The sequence below is a fragment of the Phasianus colchicus genome, chromosome 15 (genome assembly GCF_987193195.1).
Source record: "Phasianus colchicus chromosome 15, bPhaCol1.hap1.1, whole genome shotgun sequence".
Taxonomy (NCBI): Eukaryota; Metazoa; Chordata; class Aves; order Galliformes; family Phasianidae; genus Phasianus; species Phasianus colchicus.
Genome location: NC_143450.1, coordinates 11,795,542 through 11,814,847, shown reverse-complemented (window position 1 = coordinate 11,814,847; position 19,306 = coordinate 11,795,542). Strand labels below are relative to the sequence as shown.

The 19,306-nt window shown below is 46.1% G+C and overlaps 1 protein-coding gene across 1 annotated transcript in view; it reads right to left on the bottom strand.

Moving 5' to 3' along the window:
- ADAM19 (ADAM metallopeptidase domain 19) overlaps positions 1–17,454 on the bottom strand; it is a 30,721-nt gene extending 13,267 nt beyond the window's left edge. Inside the window, exons 1-9 of the mRNA XM_031598209.2 lie at positions 16,113–17,454; positions 15,830–15,912; positions 13,065–13,135; positions 5,791–5,869; positions 4,898–4,974; positions 2,786–2,978; positions 2,551–2,616; positions 1,340–1,411; positions 350–516 (exon numbers count right to left, since the gene is read on the bottom strand). Of these exons, the coding sequence (XP_031454069.2) occupies positions 350–516; positions 1,340–1,411; positions 2,551–2,616; positions 2,786–2,978; positions 4,898–4,974; positions 5,791–5,869; positions 13,065–13,135; positions 15,830–15,912; positions 16,113–16,167 (863 nt within the window). The 5' untranslated portion in view covers positions 16,168–17,454. The remainder of the gene's footprint in view (positions 1–349; positions 517–1,339; positions 1,412–2,550; positions 2,617–2,785; positions 2,979–4,897; positions 4,975–5,790; positions 5,870–13,064; positions 13,136–15,829; positions 15,913–16,112) is intronic.
- Between the last annotated feature and the right edge of the window lie 1,852 nt (positions 17,455–19,306).

Here is a 19,306-nt window from a genome sequence, read left to right as displayed (position 1 = left end):
TGCAGACTTTTCTTCTAATGGCATTTGCATTGCTGGCCATAGCTACTGCTGGCTGCAATGAGATCAGCAGGGTGAGGCAAGATCCCCAGCCAGCTCCTACCATTGTATTCCCTGCATCTCAGCAGGGTGAAGTAGGGATGGATGCCTTCTACAAAGTGCTTACAGATCTTGTTTATGGTTCAGATTTTCTTGAAATTGCTCTGGGTGCCAATGCTTAATGCTAGTTGAACGGCCACTGTAAAAATTTTCCATTCTGAATCTTAGAAAAAAGTAAATAACCTCAAGTATTGATTTCCCACCCACTCAACACACTTTCAGAAGCAGCTTATTTCAGGTGAAATAAACTTACGTGATTAGTTGAGCATTATCATGCTTTCTGTACACCCGCTCCTTGCTGCTCCAGGCCAGGAAGGACTTCAGGGTGGAGTAAGGATTCTCAGTGCAATCACATTTGTTCCCATTACTCCAGATCTCCAGCCCCACCAAGGCAATCCGGATATTCAGGGACCTGTAAAACTGGTAGGTATAGGAGGGAAAAGAAAAAAACAAAATGAGCACTACTGATTTATTTTATTGCATTTTAGACCTTGTGTGTAAGCACTGATAAATGCTACTAGAGAAACACACGTCAAGGGATGATGTCCTCTCTGGAAATGCATCGTAACTTAGCACCATGGCTCTGCAAAGAGAAAAGTGCACCACCCACTAAACTAAACTGGACTAGAGATGCTGAACATTCATTTTTTAATGAATGACAGAGATATAATCTAGAAAAACACAAAGACTGGAGACCGACATCGTGTTCATCTTGAGATATGTCAAAATCCCTGAAAAATGGAAGGAAATAATCTGCTGCCCACGTCAAGTACAAATAGGACAAGTCTTCCTGGGCAGGGTAGGAAGGGGGAGGAGGATGGAATTGAAGGGAGCAGATCTGAAAAGCTGTGATGTTTACTTCAACAGCACCCGGTATCACTGCAAGAATGAGCTCTGAAGGCTCCTTCCTGCTCTGCTTGTGAGGCTTTCTACAATTCAAAGAGAGCTGAAGAGAAAGAAGGCACCTTAACTCCTGTATTTAGATAACACAGTTAATATAGAGATGCATTAAAATACAGAGATGCTCACACTGATCCCAAGGTAAGGAGTGGAGATCTCCTCACCCCACCCCCAGTGTCCAACAAGAGAATTACTTGAAAAATGATCTCTCCCTGAGTCACTGGGGAGTGCTGCCCAAGCATTATTCTCTCTCCCAAGAAGACAGCATTCCCCCTCACAGTTAATTCTCATGATGCACAATATGGGCTTTGATTTCCCCAAGTTCATGCATACCAAATCTCACCTTATCCACGTAATTAGCAGCCTCCACTAATTTAAGCCTTGTTGCTTCAATGTTGAAATGATGCTTCTGAACCTGAACAAAACAAACATGTCAGGTGGTACAATGACAACTAGAAAGTGCTGAAAAGTCTTTCAGCGTGTGGGAATAAGAGGGTAACTACCAGCTGATGCTCAAAAGTCTTTCTTTGCTGTACAGTTAACTGTAAGCCCACCTGCAGATGTATATTCAGAATTCACCCCTGGCATCCCACTGCAGGGATATTTTTCCAGGGGTTGTTGGAACTTAGCAGAGCAATCCAAACGCAAGTAACAGGAAATTTGTCAGGTACAATATATGGTAACAGCCAAAAAGAACAAATTTGCCTATTAAACCACCTGATAATGAGTTAATTTTGCAAAAAGCGTTTTGATTCAAGGATTTTAAGTTGCAAAGTATTTAGGTTTCTATTAAACAGACTGAAAAGCTGGGACTTTTCTCCTAGCAAGGGAAGCAGTGAAGTATAGCTACACTGTGAAATGGTGAACAACATATGGCAGTTTCTGGGTGTAACATGGTTCTCTCAGTCTCCCTATCATCCTGCTGCCTAATAGAGGAGATCAAAACAGATTTTGTCTCCGTTTTTGTTCAGAATAAATTATAGCACAGAGCACTACAAGGCTTTCGCTACTGGAGCTTCAAGCTGTAAATTATGAATGGGATCAGCCTGAGTCCAGTCTGTGCTGGAGATTAAATGACTGATGTTCCTTTGTGAGGTCTGTACTGTCGGTAAGTACATCTGCCATGCAATCCACTCAGGAGATGGGGAGGGATTGCTGAATTCACTGGGCCTCTTCCAGCCCTATTCCATCATCTGGAGCCCTGAAAACATCATTATTTTTTTATATACATGCCAAGATCTCAAAGCAGAAGATAATCTTAGTTATCTTCCCTAGAGATGAAATATAGATGCACATCTCTCCTGGAAACTCCCAGGTGACCCTGGGCTGAAGGCCATCCCTCCTATCCTCAATGAGGGATTGTGAAGGATTTCCCAAATGTCCACAGAGATGTGGGATCTTTCTGCTCTGGATCACTGGTACCCTGAGAGACAAGAACTGTCCCAACCCCACTCCTTCATCCCTGTCACACCCTGTATCTCTGTGCTGGTCAAGGCTGGCCGATGGAGGCAGCAGAGGGGACAGAATTGATGGGCACAGGACTCCCTTCCTTACCTCTGCATAGTCAGCCACAAGCAGCAGCTCCACATACTTCGTAGCCTGCAGAGTTTCCCGCCTCACCTGCAGCAGCAATACAAGTTATTTCCCCAACATTCCCCAAGAAACTCTTATAAAACATACTTACAGGCTACTTTTCACCAGCCACTCACCCTACCCCATCACACACAGGGTCCCCAGGACGTGACTGAGTTACAGCAGTGAGCTGGGAGCCGCTCAAAGCCCTCCTCACCCTGTGGTTGGGGAATTTCATTCCAGCTGTGAAGTCCCCAAGCCAACTCCTGGCTGTGGCCATGGAGTCCTGGTGGCCACAGGCTCCTGCTGGCATCCTCAGGTCATCCAGCCTGTAGATCCGGTGCTGGTCTGGGTTGTCAGGAAGTGGCTCCAGGACATAGCTGCAGTTGCTTCTCAGTACGATGAGGCCTCTGTTGGAATGGAAGCAGTGAGAAGGAAACCTAATTACTATTTCAGCAAATAGAGTCAAATCCTGCTGCTGCATTCCTGCCTGGCCTTGGTGAGGCACTTCTCCATGCCAGGTTGGTCACTTATTCAGAAGGATGGGAATATTTTGAGTTCAGAAGGTTGTGATCCATTGGTTTTCATTTAATCTGTTCAAATGGTCTCTCACAATCAGTTAAAGGGTTGATGGTGCACATGCTGCAACAAGAACTGATTTTTGTATTATTATTATTTCTTTTTTTAAGTATAGCTTTTCCTTCAGTGGATCAAGGATCTGCAACAAAACTGGCCTAAGAAACATGAAGAGCTTTTTTGTCAATAGAAAAAACAGCGTTTTTGTCTCCTTCATTTTGCGGATTTTCTTCTTGTCTCCCTTTCATTTCCCTCTCTGTTTTATTGTATAAGAAAAGAAAAAAAGCACTGATGTGGACAGGTAATGGGTGCCACAACAACACAGATATTCTCCCATTTTATTCCATCTAACAATTAATAATCTAGTTTTACTTCTTCCCTTACAGCAAATGCCACTTTTGGGCACCATAAGTCTCTGTCCCCCAGACAGCCCATGTCTTCACACAGCCTTGCCCTCCCCAGCTGCCTGCCCCATCCCATGCCACCACCCCACACAGCATCCCTTTGCAAAGAAACTCTGCTTCACCCTCAAAGGAGTGTGTGCCTGACAAAAGGAGTTACAAAAGGAGTAATAAATAATACATGTGATCTTGCAAAGTGCTTTCCTTGTGAGCCAGGATCATATTCAAAGTGCTTTCCCAGGGGCACAGCTCATATGCCTGTTTTTTTCCACCCCATGGCTACAGGAGTGAGTGCAGCCACACGGCTTCAAGGAAAGCAGGGAGCTGTTGTTATCCTTTATCCCATTTTTCCTCCAGTTCCTCCCCAAAAGCCTAAGCCACAAATCAACTCAGAGCCCCTCTGAAATGAGTAATATGCATTCAGCATAATAATCTCTTGTGCTGGGATGCTGTCACATCTCCTGCACAGGGACAGATTCTGTGCTGGATCTGGAGGTGGAGGGGGGCTTCAGAGCACCTTAGACCCCCAGATAGTGGCCTGAGGGGTGTAGAAAGCTGTACATGCACTCAGACAGCTGTGTTCCTTGATCTAGGAGGGGAGAGCTAGGGGACATGCAGACTGGCAGAAGAACACACCTGTGACTGATTTTAGGTTATTTATTGCAGACCACAGGTGGCTGCACTGCCTTGTTTATCTCCATGGGCTCTCTGGCCTGCTGTAAATCCACTTAAGATTTCTGGGATTTGCTTTGGCAAGGGCTATTTCCTGGCTGGGCCAAGTCCCACAGCTCTCAAGGGCAGATGACCGCTAATATCAATAAGGTGCACGTGGTATTTAGGAAACAGACCCCAAGCTGGTGTAAATGAACACATACAGACTGCCTTTTTCTGCCAGAGACTCCATTACTACCACAGCCAAGGTTTTAGAGGCATAACACACAGCCCTGCACCACCCAGGGAGAAAGCAGGGAGCGAGGAGAGGAAATGGGGCTGATAGGAGGAAATTCAGATCTGAAGGCTGCCCAAAACATGAAAACCATCCAGCCGGGAGAGGCTGGGAGAAGGAACTGGTTTCTGCAGCATGGCAAGCCCTGTCCCTGCCTCCATAAGGGACACAGTCCTAGGTCACATAATGGAAGGGGTATCCCATGTTGGAGTTATTTGATGTATGGATTAATGTTGCCAGTGCAGAGGAGGAAGCAATCTAGGAGCTGTATAGGAAACTATGGTCATCAGTTTTCCCCAGATTTCAGCTTTTCCTCTGACACCCAGGACTTCTGGTAGGGTGGAATTTAAGAACAGGCCCATCTGACCAGAAAGATCCTGGGGAGCAGATCTGCCCCAGCACTTACCGCAGCCCTTGGCATGAACTGAGCATCACACTGGAGTGTTTTCTGCCCCGCACCACCCCCTGGTAAAAGCAGTGCTCCTGCAAGGCAGAGGGGCAAAGGGTTGGTAATCCAATTCATGGTTGACATGCATTACATTTAGACATCAGTAAGTCCCAGCTGAGTACAGCCAGTACTCCTGTAATTGCTTTCTTTCTGCTGCATGTGGCATCTATCTCAATTAAATCCCCAAGGATGCACCTCGAATAGCTGCAGCAGGAAGCCTGACCCGGAGCTGCTGGTAAGTGGAGCTGCCTGCTGGTGGCAGCTGGCCCTGGGTCAGGCCCTCAAAGATGTGTCCCCCACACAAAGATGTGTGACAGCATGGGCAGCAGCAAGTCCTCATCTGCAGAACAAAGGCAGTCTCTAGTAGGGACCAGGAGGAGTTGGGGTATGAATGCCAATGCATCAACCATGGCCCTCCCCCTTGCCCTGGGGCAGCAGCAATAAAAATGATCTCATGGGGATTTTGTCTTTTATTTTTTATGTCGTAACCAATGCACATCTTTGTGCCACTGCATGCTCACTGCTGGTAAATCAGCCAAAGGCAGCGTGAGAGCAGAAATTCATGGGGTTGTTACTCAAGCAGAGCCAACTTAGTCAGGCTGGGTTCTTCCCAGCATGAAGCACCTAGTGGGAGAATTAAAAGGGGATGACCAGCAGGAGGAATGAATTAATCCCCAGCACCCAGAGAGGGAAGCAATCCTAGGGGCTGACCTTGGCTCTCACACCAGAGTAGAGGCAGTACACTAAGATGTTTTTACCAATTTTTGATGATGGAGATGCTTTCTTGCTGGAACACCCCAGGTCAGAAAGCCAGACCACCCTCCCCTTCAGCTGTAGGTGTCAGCACTCACAGTGTGAGCCAGAGGGATGGTCCGTGCTTGTCCTGTCTGGCTGTAGTGAGTCTCGGTGTAGCCTGGTGCAAACAGGTCTCTGCAGTTACGGGAGGAAAAAGAGAAAAAAAGTCCCTTAATGATACAATGCACTGTGTGGTTTCCTCTGTGCTGCTAAGTTATGCCCAGATGTAATGGAATTAGGTTGAGCACACTGAAGGCCAGCTCAGGACACATCTGGGCAATGGCGTGTGTCTCAGACTCTGACTTTCCAGTGCCCAAATCTGAACACAATTATAAACCAATCTGCTTCTGTGTTGCAACTTCTGCCCAGAGGCCAGTTCACATCTTTGTCCTAGGAAACTGCTGATTCCCCCATTTAAATTTGATCATGTCATCCTTGTACAGACAATATTGTCCCTGTCTTCAGCCCAAGATCAAGCCAAAAGCCTATAAAAGGCGCTCCTATGCACTGAATAGTAAGTATTTTGACTTGAATCCAGAGGAAACAGCCTTCCCTCTTTTTTTAAACATCTGCATTTTCTAAACAGTGATGTAAAAAAGTACAGTAAGTCAAAATCTGGCCAAAGCAAGAAGGTCACATCCTGTGTCTATCTCAGCAGCAATATAACACAGCTTTAAAACTTTTTCCTTTCCTTTAAACAATAGCCTCATGTCCAAAAAACTGGAGAAGAACCCTACAGTGTGCACCATCTATTCAGCATGCTTGCTCAGCAGCCTTGTATCAAACAGATCCATGTGCCACCATTTTACCCGACAGCATTTAGTGTTGAGCATTCAACAGCTTTTACCTTCACTTCCAAAGGCCACTGTAGCCCAGGAAGGCTCATTTTGTTTCTTTCTGATGTGCTAATTCCCATCACTAGATCTTGTCAGCGATCCAGAAATTGCTGCTTTCCAGCTATCTCAATCTGTAAACTGAAGATAAGCCCAGAAGTGCCATCCCACAAAAAAGAACTCCCTTCATCTCCCTGACTGCAGTAGCTTGCTCAGCACGAGGCTGCAAGAAACAAATGTTTAATCAACAGATTGCATTAACTGGCAGGAAATTGCCTTGAGCAATGAGTTCTGGCAGGTATCTGGTCTGTGTAAGAGACTGTCATCTTCAGAGCAAACATGAAACTAATGTGAATCTGCTTTGTGCTGCTACAGCCAGAATTAGACACCAGCCTGTAGATTTCCAGTAGCTGGGGCTTGCACAGCCTACTTGTTTAAATCCCAAACAAGCATGCCTGTGTTTGCCTCCTGCTCCTTTATTCTTGGAAAGCATGCACTATGAATAGCTAGTTTTTCTCTTTTCCAGCACCATAAAATTCCCCATGCTTTGAATCTTGGTGGCCACAACTTATCTATCCCTCCACTTCCCGCTCGGCACCAGGCTTTTGGGGCATGGAATAATGGCATACAGCACACATCGTGTGCACATCTCTTCCTACCTTCAATCTCAGAGGCATGGGGGGATGCTTGCATTTTTAGAGGTATTTATTTGCTGGGCTGGAAATGTGGCTCCTCCAGCTGATTAGTGCCATCTTATGTTCTGAAGGCCTTTTCCTGCTGTAACAGGGGAGCCCTGAGGCTCCAGCATAGCAGGGCATTGCAGGGAGGAGGGCGGTGAGGAAAGAGGAAAGACAACAGGACATCTTGCAATACCCTCAGGGGTCGACTAAACCTCACAGCCTGCGAAAGTCCACTCCCAGCCCAGCTCACTTCCTCAGCATCAAATTTACCACCAAAGCATAAACAAATAGAAAAGAATCCTTCACATCTCCTAGTGCACCAGTCCAGCTCATTCCTCTCCTTCATATGTACAAGTTGGGTAAACAGGAGAGATCAGTGAGATGTTGTCACCCCCAGACCTTAGCTGTGGCCTTCATTCTGGGATAGTCACTACCAGATTTCCAGGGAAGCTCAGCTCTACAAATGCTGACAGACCTAACTCACTGCTTTCATAGGAGCACAGAACTTACGTCCTTGATGGAGAAGTATAGAAAAATACAGCATGATTAGGTATTTCTTTCCTATTGCACAGCCTACCTCTGCAACAGCTGTAGATAAAACTGAATGCCTGTGAAGCTTGGATGTGAAAATACCATCATGTAAAGGCCTCAGAGATGTTCACACAGCTGGCAGACCACTAGCACACATCATAAAGCATGGAGTTGGTCACTGGAGGGGTTATCGGTAGAAGGAACTGATGAACTCAGAGGAGAAGCAGATTTGGAAAGCAGAGAGCAGAGCTGTGATAGCAACTGCAGCCACACAGACCGCTGGAGCTCTCAGGTTGCCCCAGAGCAGCCATCGCACCTCCCCATAGCGACCGACCTCTGGCAACATCAGTCACTGCCCCAGATCCAGCTCGGCGTGCAGCATGCTGGCTGGAAGGGCCTGTGTCTTGGCAGGATCTGCTCCACAGAATGCTCTGGGATACAGCTCCAATCCAAGCAGGGAAGCCAAACGAAGCACGAGTGGCTCATTGCCATAACATACAGATGGCTTGAGACTTTCTGATGACTGGCGTGGAGCAGCGTTGGACCCACTCCCAGCTGTCAGTGATATCATTGTTTGAAACAAAACCCTGCTCTGCACACCGCCATGGACAGCTGAGGTTCTGGATCAGAGCATCTCCCTTTCACCACACCAATACACAGCACCAGGGAGGCCAGGCACCTCACACACGAGGCAATGGCAGAGTTTGGGGAAGAACCCAACCACCACAGCAGGCAGCACCCCAGTGCTCTCCAAAACAGTACATGGAAGAAAAAAAAAAAGAAGCCAAATGGTTCAGGAAGCTCTTGTAAAAAACACCAATTCTTCTGACATCTTTTTTCCTTGTCCGTTTCCTCAAATCACCATAAATCTGTCCAGCCTGGCTGCCAGCATCTGGAGGTGGAGGGAATTGATTCTCCCAAGAAAGCTGAGACATTAGATTTCATCTATGATTTGTGGTCCCACTCCATTGCCTTTCAGCAGGATCCAAGAAGGGTAAGAGAGGGAATTAAATTCCTTACTTCCCAGCCCTTCAAACATTCCCTCAAGTCAGGATTTATTGTGAGAACCTGAGAGTGACCCCATCACAAACACCTCCAAAATGTCACCCCTGACAATGCAAAGAGCCTGCTGTCTGTATCCATCACTAATGGGAAATCAGGGATTTCACCTCCCTGGATTTCTTTAGCCAAAACCTGGCACTGTTAAATCACTGAACTCCAAAGTTTTCTCTTTGTGTCACTAAGTCTCATCCAGAAAAATCATAGAGCTCTTAAGCTCCCACCCTCAGGAGCTATGCTGATGTATCTGAGACCACGTTTATTGTGCAAACAGCAGCAGCTTGGAAGGAATAAGTAGATTCCCAGCTCTTGAAGTAGAACTAAACTACCTTTTTGCAAGGTCTTGGAGAACACCACAAGCTACTAAGTGCTTTCAATCCCCTTTTGTCATCTGCATCATCTGACACTTGCTGTGTAAATCATGTTACAGGACCTAAGCAAAATTTGCCACATAACCCCCAGTGGGAACTATAAAACTTGCCTGGAGAGGAAAAAGGAAATAAAATAAATAGAAAATTAGCTGCTAATGAATCAGAGAGAAAAGTTAAAGGATTCAATTTCCTCTTCCTCCATACACTGTATAGAAATCACTGAATATCCCAGGAGAATCAGAAGGCTGAAAAGCAGTGATGGCTTCCCACGTCCCACCACTCTTTTTCTGATGACTCCAAGAGACAGCAGAGCAGGATAAACTCTATTTCCCTCTCTCACATAACCCTTAACCCCCCATGCAGGAAGCCTATTAGACACTGACAGTGTGTAGCTCATCAGTGGAATAATCTCAGATATCCTTCCTGCTTGGGAGTGGGCAGCAGCCTCCCCTCTTCCTCACTCAGTTGGGAAGGGAGGCCCTGGAAATGAGAACAAGCAGGAAACAGTGACACACAAGTGACATACAGAGCCATTACCAGACTGCTGAGGGCATCAACCAGGGCTGGAGCAATCATCAGCTACCTGGACAGGGCCAGAAGAGCTTGGAAGTAATACTGCTCCTTATCAGATCCAGCAAATAACCATATGAATTGCTTCAGAACCCTGATCAGATGAGCTCTGGGCTTTCTTTGCTCTGTCCTCATGCAAACTCTGCACATCTCCACCGGCCCCACGCAGGCTCTGCCCCCCACAACCACGAATGCTGTGGGAGAGCAGCAGCCAACACACAGCTGAGTTCCATGTTTATAAGGTACTTAGATGAGAAAAAAATTCACACAAGTTTCTGCTGCAAAAATATCAGCTCACCCTTTGGCCAGGAAGAAAAGGTTCACACCAGGCAGCTTTACCACACACTCAAGACTCTCAGCATCCCCTCCATGCTTGACTCAAAGCTTCTTTTTATTAAAAAATGCCTTTAAGTCACTTCTCATCCAATGTTTGCAACTCAGATTCTTTCGCTCCCAATCCCCAGCCAACTTTAAGGCTGTTTTATAGGCATCTTTCCATATATTTGTTGTTTGTGCAGCTTTGAGCTTTCCAGTCCTGCAGCTGCAGGACGTGGCTTTGGATCACTTAAGAGAAGTGTGAGTCGTTCAGGGGATATACTTTTGTTGTTCCTCAGAAACATGACATGCTTTTGTGACCTCTACTTAGAACTGCAGTGTGGTTCCTCCTTTGTAATAAGTGCCCAAACAGGAAATAATGCAACATTATGTTAACTGCTAATGCAATGATTGTATTCTTAGATATATGAAGCCCAGACCCAGATGGTGTGGTGGTCTTTCAAAAGTCTGTTTCGAAGAAGTATATGCAATAACTTCTGTTTCACCTCTGCAGATGAACACCATGTCCTTCTTATATTGAATATGAAATCACAATCTTAACGTGACCATTTCTTCCACATATTGGAAACAGCATCCTGTTTCACTGAAAGACACTGCGTCCCTACAACAAACAAAAGAATTATCTGTACGGCTTTTTCTCTCACTTTTCCAAAGCAAGATCATTTTCATCACCTTCATCTCTCCCTAAGGACTGATTAACAAGTGAGCACGCAACCTAACCCACCAGCTTTCCAGAGCCCCTCTACAACAGTCAGTGAAATGACCCAGGCCTCTGGAGATCTTTTTAACTCACAAAGCCCCAGGTAACTTCCTTGCAGTTGTTACGCTCACTGTCAAGGGAACACGAACACAGAGCAGCCAGGTTTCAGACTGCTCCAAGGGGTTGGACCCCAGTAGAGAATGGCAGCTTCTCTTGCATTGCCTTGGTGCCTTACAGACCCTTTAGGGAAGAAATCCCTATTCTGTCATCACTCCTCATCCCATTATGAGCTCTAGGTACTGGAAACAGCTCCACGCTGGACCCCACGCACTGCAGTGAGGAGAGACATTCCTCCACTTCCCATATAAGTGCTCTATAGATGCTAATGATGACAGCATCCACGGGGCTCCCATGAACTTCGTGTTCTTCTGGCTGCCTCATCATTTCTCTTTCAGCCTGAGAGTCTCTGAACTACTTCTGCACCTCTTCAAGTCTGGGAAGCAGCAGCTCTCAGAGCCTTTCTAATCATGCTCACAGACCTTCATTTTGGGATGGTGCCATCACATCTCCTGAACAAGGACTTGAGAACTGGAAAGTCTCCCATATGAAGTGCTGCTATCCATGAATCATTCGTATTCTCCACAGAATATAAGAGCTCCAAGCCACTTGCCCTGTTTCTGCAGTCCTTGTCAAGGGATTGATCCTGCAGTGGAAGCGTGTGTGCACTTCAGTCTGTGTATACACATCTCAATGAATGAAAATACATCTCAGGAAATAAACACAATGGAAGCCCTTTATTCTTATCATTGTGTTTACCAACACCAGCAACAAGTCTGCCTGCACTGGAAATAGTCCAGCCCTGCTCCCACCAGGCACCTGGCTGTTTTGTCACCAGCACAGTGACATAATTCTGGAAGGAACCCCACTTCTGCCATGCCAGAAGGGAATTCACCTTTGCAGTTAGTGCCAAATGTTAAGACCAACACCCTCTCACCAGGAGACCCCTGCAAGCTCACCGCCTCCAGGTTCAGCTCACTGCTGAAACTGTCACCTGCAACAGATATTTTCCCTGCTTTACACAGGACCAAACCGGCAGTGCTTATGCTGCCTGCTCTTTAATCACTTCTATTTTCCCAGCTGAGAGATGCCAAAATACAGGCAACTAATAGCTTGTTCTGTTTAGTTCTACACAGGTGTACAACTGAATAGGAAACATGTCCAGGTTTTGCAGCTCTGAAATTCCCAGTAGCTTTTATACCAAAAGCTTCTATTACCAAAAGCACCCAGTAGGATGCGCATTCCTTGCATCAGCTATCAGTCTATGCTGCACACAGTGCCAAGAAAAATCTGCTTTTCCTCTAAGACACCCCAAATATAATTTAGGTTCACATACTGCAATCAGAGATGATAAGATCCTCTGATATTTCACTCTTTCAGGAGGAAAGCTGAGCCCCTAAGCTCTGTGGCTGGGATGTCCATGCAATCCATTTAAAATATAGGAAGGGTTATTATTTGAAGATAAATATTCCCTCTACTAGTTCTGGTAGACATACACTGGGTTGTGTTTCTACAGATAACTCTTCGGATCAACTTAAAATTAAAACACTAACAGTACAAGCGGACTGCTTAACAAAACAAGCTTATGGCAGCTAAATATCCAGCTGCTGTTCCACCACTGGAAACTAATCCAGAGACATGGGGCAAAGCCTCCACACCTTTTTCCTGTAGTGTCAGCTGGATTCCATACACATCATGCCCTACACTTTCACATGGTTGTTGGATCATGCTCAAGAGGAGGCTGCATTTCAGTTAATGCAAAAGCATATTTTCAGTGTACTTTAGCACGAAGGGCACTAATGGAATAAAAACTATCAGATCATCTGTCCTAGGAAAGAAAAAGCAGCATCTCTTCTTATCACAGTATTAGAGGCACAGTGAGTCATTTGGTAAGTAGTGCACTCTGCACCAGCAACCTTCTGGTTAATGTAAGAACTATGGTACAAATGTAAGTTTCCAGACTGCAGATCGGGTCACAGTCTGCTTTTTACTGACAGCTTTCTTGCAGTGAACGCTGCCTGATTAACACCAGTGAGGACTCAGACCTGGGATAACCTTGACATCCAAAGAAGTACTTCCTCATCCTGCCTTTATAAAAATCCTGTTAAGTCAGTGGAGGTTTTCCTGTTGACTTCACTGTAATCCTTATTCATTGCTTTAGTGAACACAAGCAGCGGAGCAAAGCACACTTACCCATTTTTCTCTAAGTCCAAGATGAGCTCCTGGCCTTCTGCCTGTATCCTAACTTCAGCTCGGAGTGGATGCTGCATGCAAGAGACAGCGTCTGTTACTCATGAATCATCACCACTATGAACACATCCAGAAAAACAAATTGTTCCTCTTAGATATTGCAGCTGACCTTAAAGCACTCCTTACCTTCTTCTACAGGGGAAGGCTGTAACCTCCATTGCTGGAGAGGAGAAACAATGGCTCCAGATGCACTGCTGCATCCCCACAGCACAGCCACTCTAACACAGAACTGGTAAGCAGCATGGCTGTGCTGCTAGGGTGCTGCATCTGAGCCAGTGCCCCCAGTCTTCCATGGGGAGGGATGGGCTCAGTGAGTCCTGGTGCTGGAGTGCTTGGTGTGCACTGAGCCCATTCCTGGGCACACCAAGGTCAGGACTGCATCATGGGACATCACAGTTTGCCCCTGAGGTTTACACATCGAACAGATGAGCAAGTTAACCAAAGCTTCCTTTGTCATCCCAGCTGAAAAAGGCTTTTTTTAGAAGCCTATTTCAAGACAAGAGGAATCATGCCTCTTTCAGAGATTTACACAAAATTCCTTTCACTCTAGGAACGCCAGTAAGATGCAGACAACAGGATCCTGTAGATGTCTTCAGACTCCTAGTGATCTAGGGGACATTATTTCACAGCTGCTCTTGTATGAGTCCCAGGCTGCAGAAACCATGGCAGCAGCTTTCCTGGGAGTTCAAGCACAGCAGCCACAGCCCCAGTCTGTAATCTACAAATAGCCCAAAGCACAGCCCTGAGCTAGGATGTAGGACAGCTGGATGAGTTAACACCATTACTAGAGCTGATAGAAAGGAGCAATGCAGACAGCAAAAGCAGTGTTAAAAATATTAATTAAATAACTCAAGGATAGAGTATGTTTGCCAGAAGCCCAGTGTTGAGGCCTCTGGATTTCTTTATGGTTTACCTCCCTGTCAAAGCAGGGCTAGCTGAAGTCAGGTTTCTGAATGAGCTTTTCCTCTCAAAGGAAATGCATGAATAAGCCCTCTGATAAGAACAGACTTCTCAATTCACCTAAACTGTGTGCCAAAAAAAAAACAAGCTATGAAAACCAATGAGAGATGGTCAACCTATGTACTTCCTTCTTGAGTGTCAGAGGGGATTCTGTAGAACAGATCAACTGAAAGCAGTATAAAGCAAGGCTGAGTAAGATGCTCTGTTAGAAGGCGGTCAGCCCTGAGGTATGTTTGGGCATCACTCTGTCAGCTCCAGCTTACAAGCTTCTGTTTTCATCAGCTCTCCGCTCATACTCTGGGTTTTGTTCATCTGTCCTTCAGTTTCCAGGGCATTCCATCAGGTGATATAAATACCTTAATGCATACAATAAAGGATAATGCCAAGGGGCTGAGTTTTAGTTCACTAAATTACATGCTCAGTCCACCACAGGGTGGATCTGCTGTTTTGCTGACTTGTAAGCAGTTGCAGATGATGTTGCCTCGCCCATCACTAGGGGATTTGAATGTCTCTGTGACTGTAACATCTCTTCATCATTATTACTAATAATGCTTTCCTTCACTCAGCTTCAGAGTCCATTGATTGCCATGGAACAGAACTATCCCAGCTGTACGTAAGATTTGCTAACATGGGTTTGGGAGCCAGCAGGAATCTGCTCGAAACAAATCAAGACCCCTGAGACACAGCAACTTTATGTAAAGGCAAATGCTGTCCAGATGTATTTGTATCACTATCAATAATAGAGAGAAACAAAACTTCCAGCCTATGTTGCAAGAACATTTTTTAGAGAATTAAGAGCATGAGAAAGTCATTGCAGCTTTTTTCCTTATACAGCACAATGGAGTTATAGAAATTCCTATCGTATGGAAAGGACATTAAGCCCAGAATAACAGCAGTTAGAGGGAGCTGCCATAATTTTCTTTACAAAAATGGTATAGCTCTCCTTTTTCTGGTTCACAGTTTTAGCAACTTCATCTGGATTTTCCCCTTTCATTATTTGATACCTTCATGATATCAGCAGCAGAGATGCTAGGAAACTGCTGTTGGTTTGTGGCTGACATTCAAGTCTGACATCCCAGCAGTTCTCAGAACAGCTGCAGATAGCCACTGAGAGCATAAGAGAAGTGGAGAAAGGTCTATACTCACACAGGGCACAAGACACAGGTGGTCTGAAAGAGCTGTGGATGCCCCATACCTGGGAGCACTCAGACTGCATGGGGCTTTGGGCAGCCAGGTCTGCTGGGTTGGAGTAGGTAAGCTTGGAAGATCCCTTCTAACCCAAAACATTCTGTCACTGCAACCTGCACCTGAGCTCTTGAGTGATTCGTTTGGTTTTCTTTTGGAGTTGTTGCGTTTTGTTTATTTGTGTGGGGTTTATTTATATATTTCTAAGGGAAACACCCTCACAGCTGTGATCCATCTCAGTACAGTGAAAGCAAAGCTTTATAGTAGGTCAGAGAGACGCGACTGGAAGCGTCAGTGCAGGGCAGTGAGGATGCACGTGTAAAGGAGCAGCCAACCGAGAACAGATAGCCAGCTCGCCCTGCGTTCCCCTGCCTTCGGGAGGGATACAGCGGCTCCCCGACTGCAGCCGGCCTCTCAGCCTCACCGCAGAGCTCAGCTTAGAACACACAGCCGCACCGCGGGGGCTCACAGGAACCGCGGCCTCATCCCTCCGCCTGGCAGCGCTCCGCAGTAGCTCGGCGTAGAACGGGGCGCCCAGCCCAGCAGCACCGCACCCGACCCACCTGCTCTCCGCCGGGGCTCCGCAGCGCGTCCCAGCTCAGCACCAGCACGGCGGGCTGCGGCTCTGTGCCACCAGCCTCTGCGCCTGGGGATAGGGAACAGGAGGCGAACGGCTCAGCGCCAAGAGAGAGAACGAGAAGCTGGGAGGAGGGGAGCAGGAGGAGATGGATACCCTGCCGTCCCAAGCCCCTTGCCATGCGAAGCCCATCCTCCCCGCGGCTCACGCAGCAGAACGCACTCATGCCCCCTGCCCGCCGGTGCCCATCCCGATATCCCCGCACTCACTGCGCGGCAGCAGCAGCGTGAGGGCGATGCCGCAGAGCAGCCCCCAGCCCCGCATGGCTCCAGGCTAGACTCGGCTCGTCACAGCACCCCTCATATATAGAAGCTCCCGGCCCGGCTTTCTCCTCCCACCCGCAACACGCCCTACAGCTCCTGCCTGTTTCTTCCTCCCTCCACTCTAGCCCCGGGTGCTCGGTGGGAGCTTGGGCTGCTTTCGTGCAAAGACTCTCCTGTCCCTTCCTCTTTCCCTCCTTTGTCAACACAGAAAGCCTTCGCAAAGGCAGCAAGAAGGGAGGACGTGCTGGAAGGAAGAAGGCGCATTGCCTTCAAGCAGCTTCCAAAGGAGCTGTGCTATGATATTATTTCTTTATTACATAACCCAACCAAACTCTTCATGGCTGAACCCACGCTGCCAAAGGCATCCTAAATCCCTTATCTCTCTGGAAATTCATTGTCAGTGGGCAGCGGAGGGGATAGGCTGTGATTTATGATGGTTTTGCAGAAGCAAAATCAGATTCACTGCTCCTCTCTCCTTAAGGCAGACAAAGGGGCTGGAAAGAGCACACACAGTGCATGGTCCCTGCTCGTTCTATGAAGCTCCCTTCTGCAGCCTTCAGGGCTGACCCACGGGCTGACTCCCTGCTCCATCCCTTTGCCATTGCTGGGCAGCATTGACCCAGGCTCAGTGACAGTGGCACAGGGATATCGGTGAGAAAGGTGCTGGCAGCCTGGCAGAGCATGAGCTGGTTAACAGCACAGCCACTGTCATCTCAAGGTGCAGTTACACCAATAAGGCTGTGAGGGATGATTGCATTTTTTGTGGGCTTGGCTCTGAACAGCAAGAAAAGGCATTGCCTGTTGGTCATACACATCAGCCATTGGTCTGCATTATCCACAATGCCCTTTCCATTCATCTCTGTACTTAATGTGTCTGTGTCAGTGAACCACCAGGAAGGAAAACCAGTGTAACGAACAGGGAGAACCTGCACCTGGCTACATTGCAGAGTAAACTGGTAAAAAAGGCCAATAGGAAATGAATAATGCATTTAAAATTAAAAAATAATAGTAATGATTTTACCTCCGGTCCAGTGGTTATATATACTACTGAAATCATTGGGCTTTCTTTAACTGAAGATCTTTGCTGACTCCTATCACTGTGCCCACAGGAAATGCCATGCCATAAAAGGCATTATACCTCACCCACAAACAGGTCACAAATGTCCTTTGCACAAATAATTCACAGTTTCTCAGGGTGGAAATCCAGGGACCAAATCAGCTCTTTGAAGCCCCTCGAGTAACCTGAAGGGAAACCCAGAGCTTTCTGTGAACTCTCCTATTAATTTGTAGCTGCCTGTAATAGAGAAGAAAACAATGGCACTATTGCCGATCAATATTTTTATTACAAAGAAGTAAAAATGTAACCCAAATTTAGACAGCTGTTCTGCTTTCATCCCTGCATGACATTTCTGTCTACCCAGAGAAAAATAATATTTGATGAGGAATACCTAGACTTGCACTGAAGGATTGTCACAGATCTTCCCAGTATGACAATTTTTCACAGGGCTGCTCCACCTATTTCTCAAAAAAGCATAAAATGAAATAAAAGGAATGTATTTTAAAATTGCTGCAATAGTTGGACCAATAACTGCTGCTTAGCTGCTTGTGGTTTTGGTTATAATTCAAGTGTCACAAAAATAAAGTATATGCAGCATTTGCATTTGCTGTATAGTGATATTTTTATCTTTGGATTTAGTAATATGAGAATTGATATCTTAATTTATAATCAGCAGTAAGTCCCTCTATAAAAATATAACCACATACTGTGCTATCATTATAAATAGTTTAATCTATATTTATATGATATATCGCTTACACTGCTCAGGCATTGTTGCATGGAAAGCTGCAGGGTATCCCAGCCCTATTAGCTGTGCTCAATGCTGTAATGCTACCTTCCTCTGGCACAGCATGACTCAGATCCTGCCCTGGACCCACTTCTTCGAAAAGTTCTTAATGGGATGTTTGCTTGATTCACAGAGCAAGATCAAGCTTTCTGTTATCTGGAAATTACACAGACTCATTTCCCCCACAGACCCAATTGCCTGGTTAGAAGTATCAGCTGGGAATGTAGTAGTCTGTTCTCTGGTGCCTTATCTGTCTGTGACATCTCCTGTGACCAAGGCAAGGATATACCTATTAGCAGCAGCTCCTATGCAGCACACAGGGTGAGGGGTGCAGTCATTCTGTAGGTTTGGAAATTAGGTGTTTCCATTTCCCCCAGTCAGAGCTGCTGAGCACGCTTTTACAGCGGGGTTTCTGCACTAGCTCTGCACTCTGCAAGGTGGTTTAACTCTTTAAGTTGGCTGCAGGGCAAAAGGTGATGGTTCTCCCATTCCATTTGTTGTAATTTAGAAATATACTAAGAGTTAAGCTCATAGAAAGATAGATTCAGAGATGAGAGAAGCCTGTTAGGAAAACAGACTTACACAGGGAATGATCTGGGTGTGTATCAAACTGAGAGCTCTGCAGAATTTCATCTGAACTCTCTGTTCAGAAATAAGGAAGGCTGATGATGAACCGCCATTGAAAGCCTCTTGAAAATTGGAGAAAGTGTTACCGAAAAATCTTAGTAAGTGACTGTGGATACCATTTTGTCCTGTGTAACCTCAGCATTTCTGATGCGCCAGTGGTAAACATCTTGGCTAACTTGAGTGGCATGTGAAATCTTCCTTTTTTCAGAACATTTTTCCTCTTTCAGATCACTTGAAATGATCAAAGGAGGAAGGCTGTGAATCGGTGAAGGGAACTGGTGATGTAACTTCATTATTTCAGGTCTTAAGAGTTGAGAACCGCTTTGGCTGAGCAAGGATCTTCTGATTAGCTTTGTTTTTCCACTATCTGAGCAGGATAGCAGGAATACTTGGGAGAGCCTTAGAGCAGCTGCCCTGCCAAAGAGGGAGAAGCACTGTAAGATGATCAGGTACCACACAAGGGCTTGTTCCAATGTGCTGTTACTGAAATACTATCAAAGTGCTCCTTTCTTTTTTTTCTTTTTTTTTTTTAAGGGTGGGCCACTGCTGCTAATTTTGCTTAATTCCTACAAAGAAGTGAATAGATCAGTATGTGGCTGTATATGCTGACATGTTGCATCCTTTTGACTATATTTGTATATTTAAAGCGCTGCAGTTTTCTCCACACTG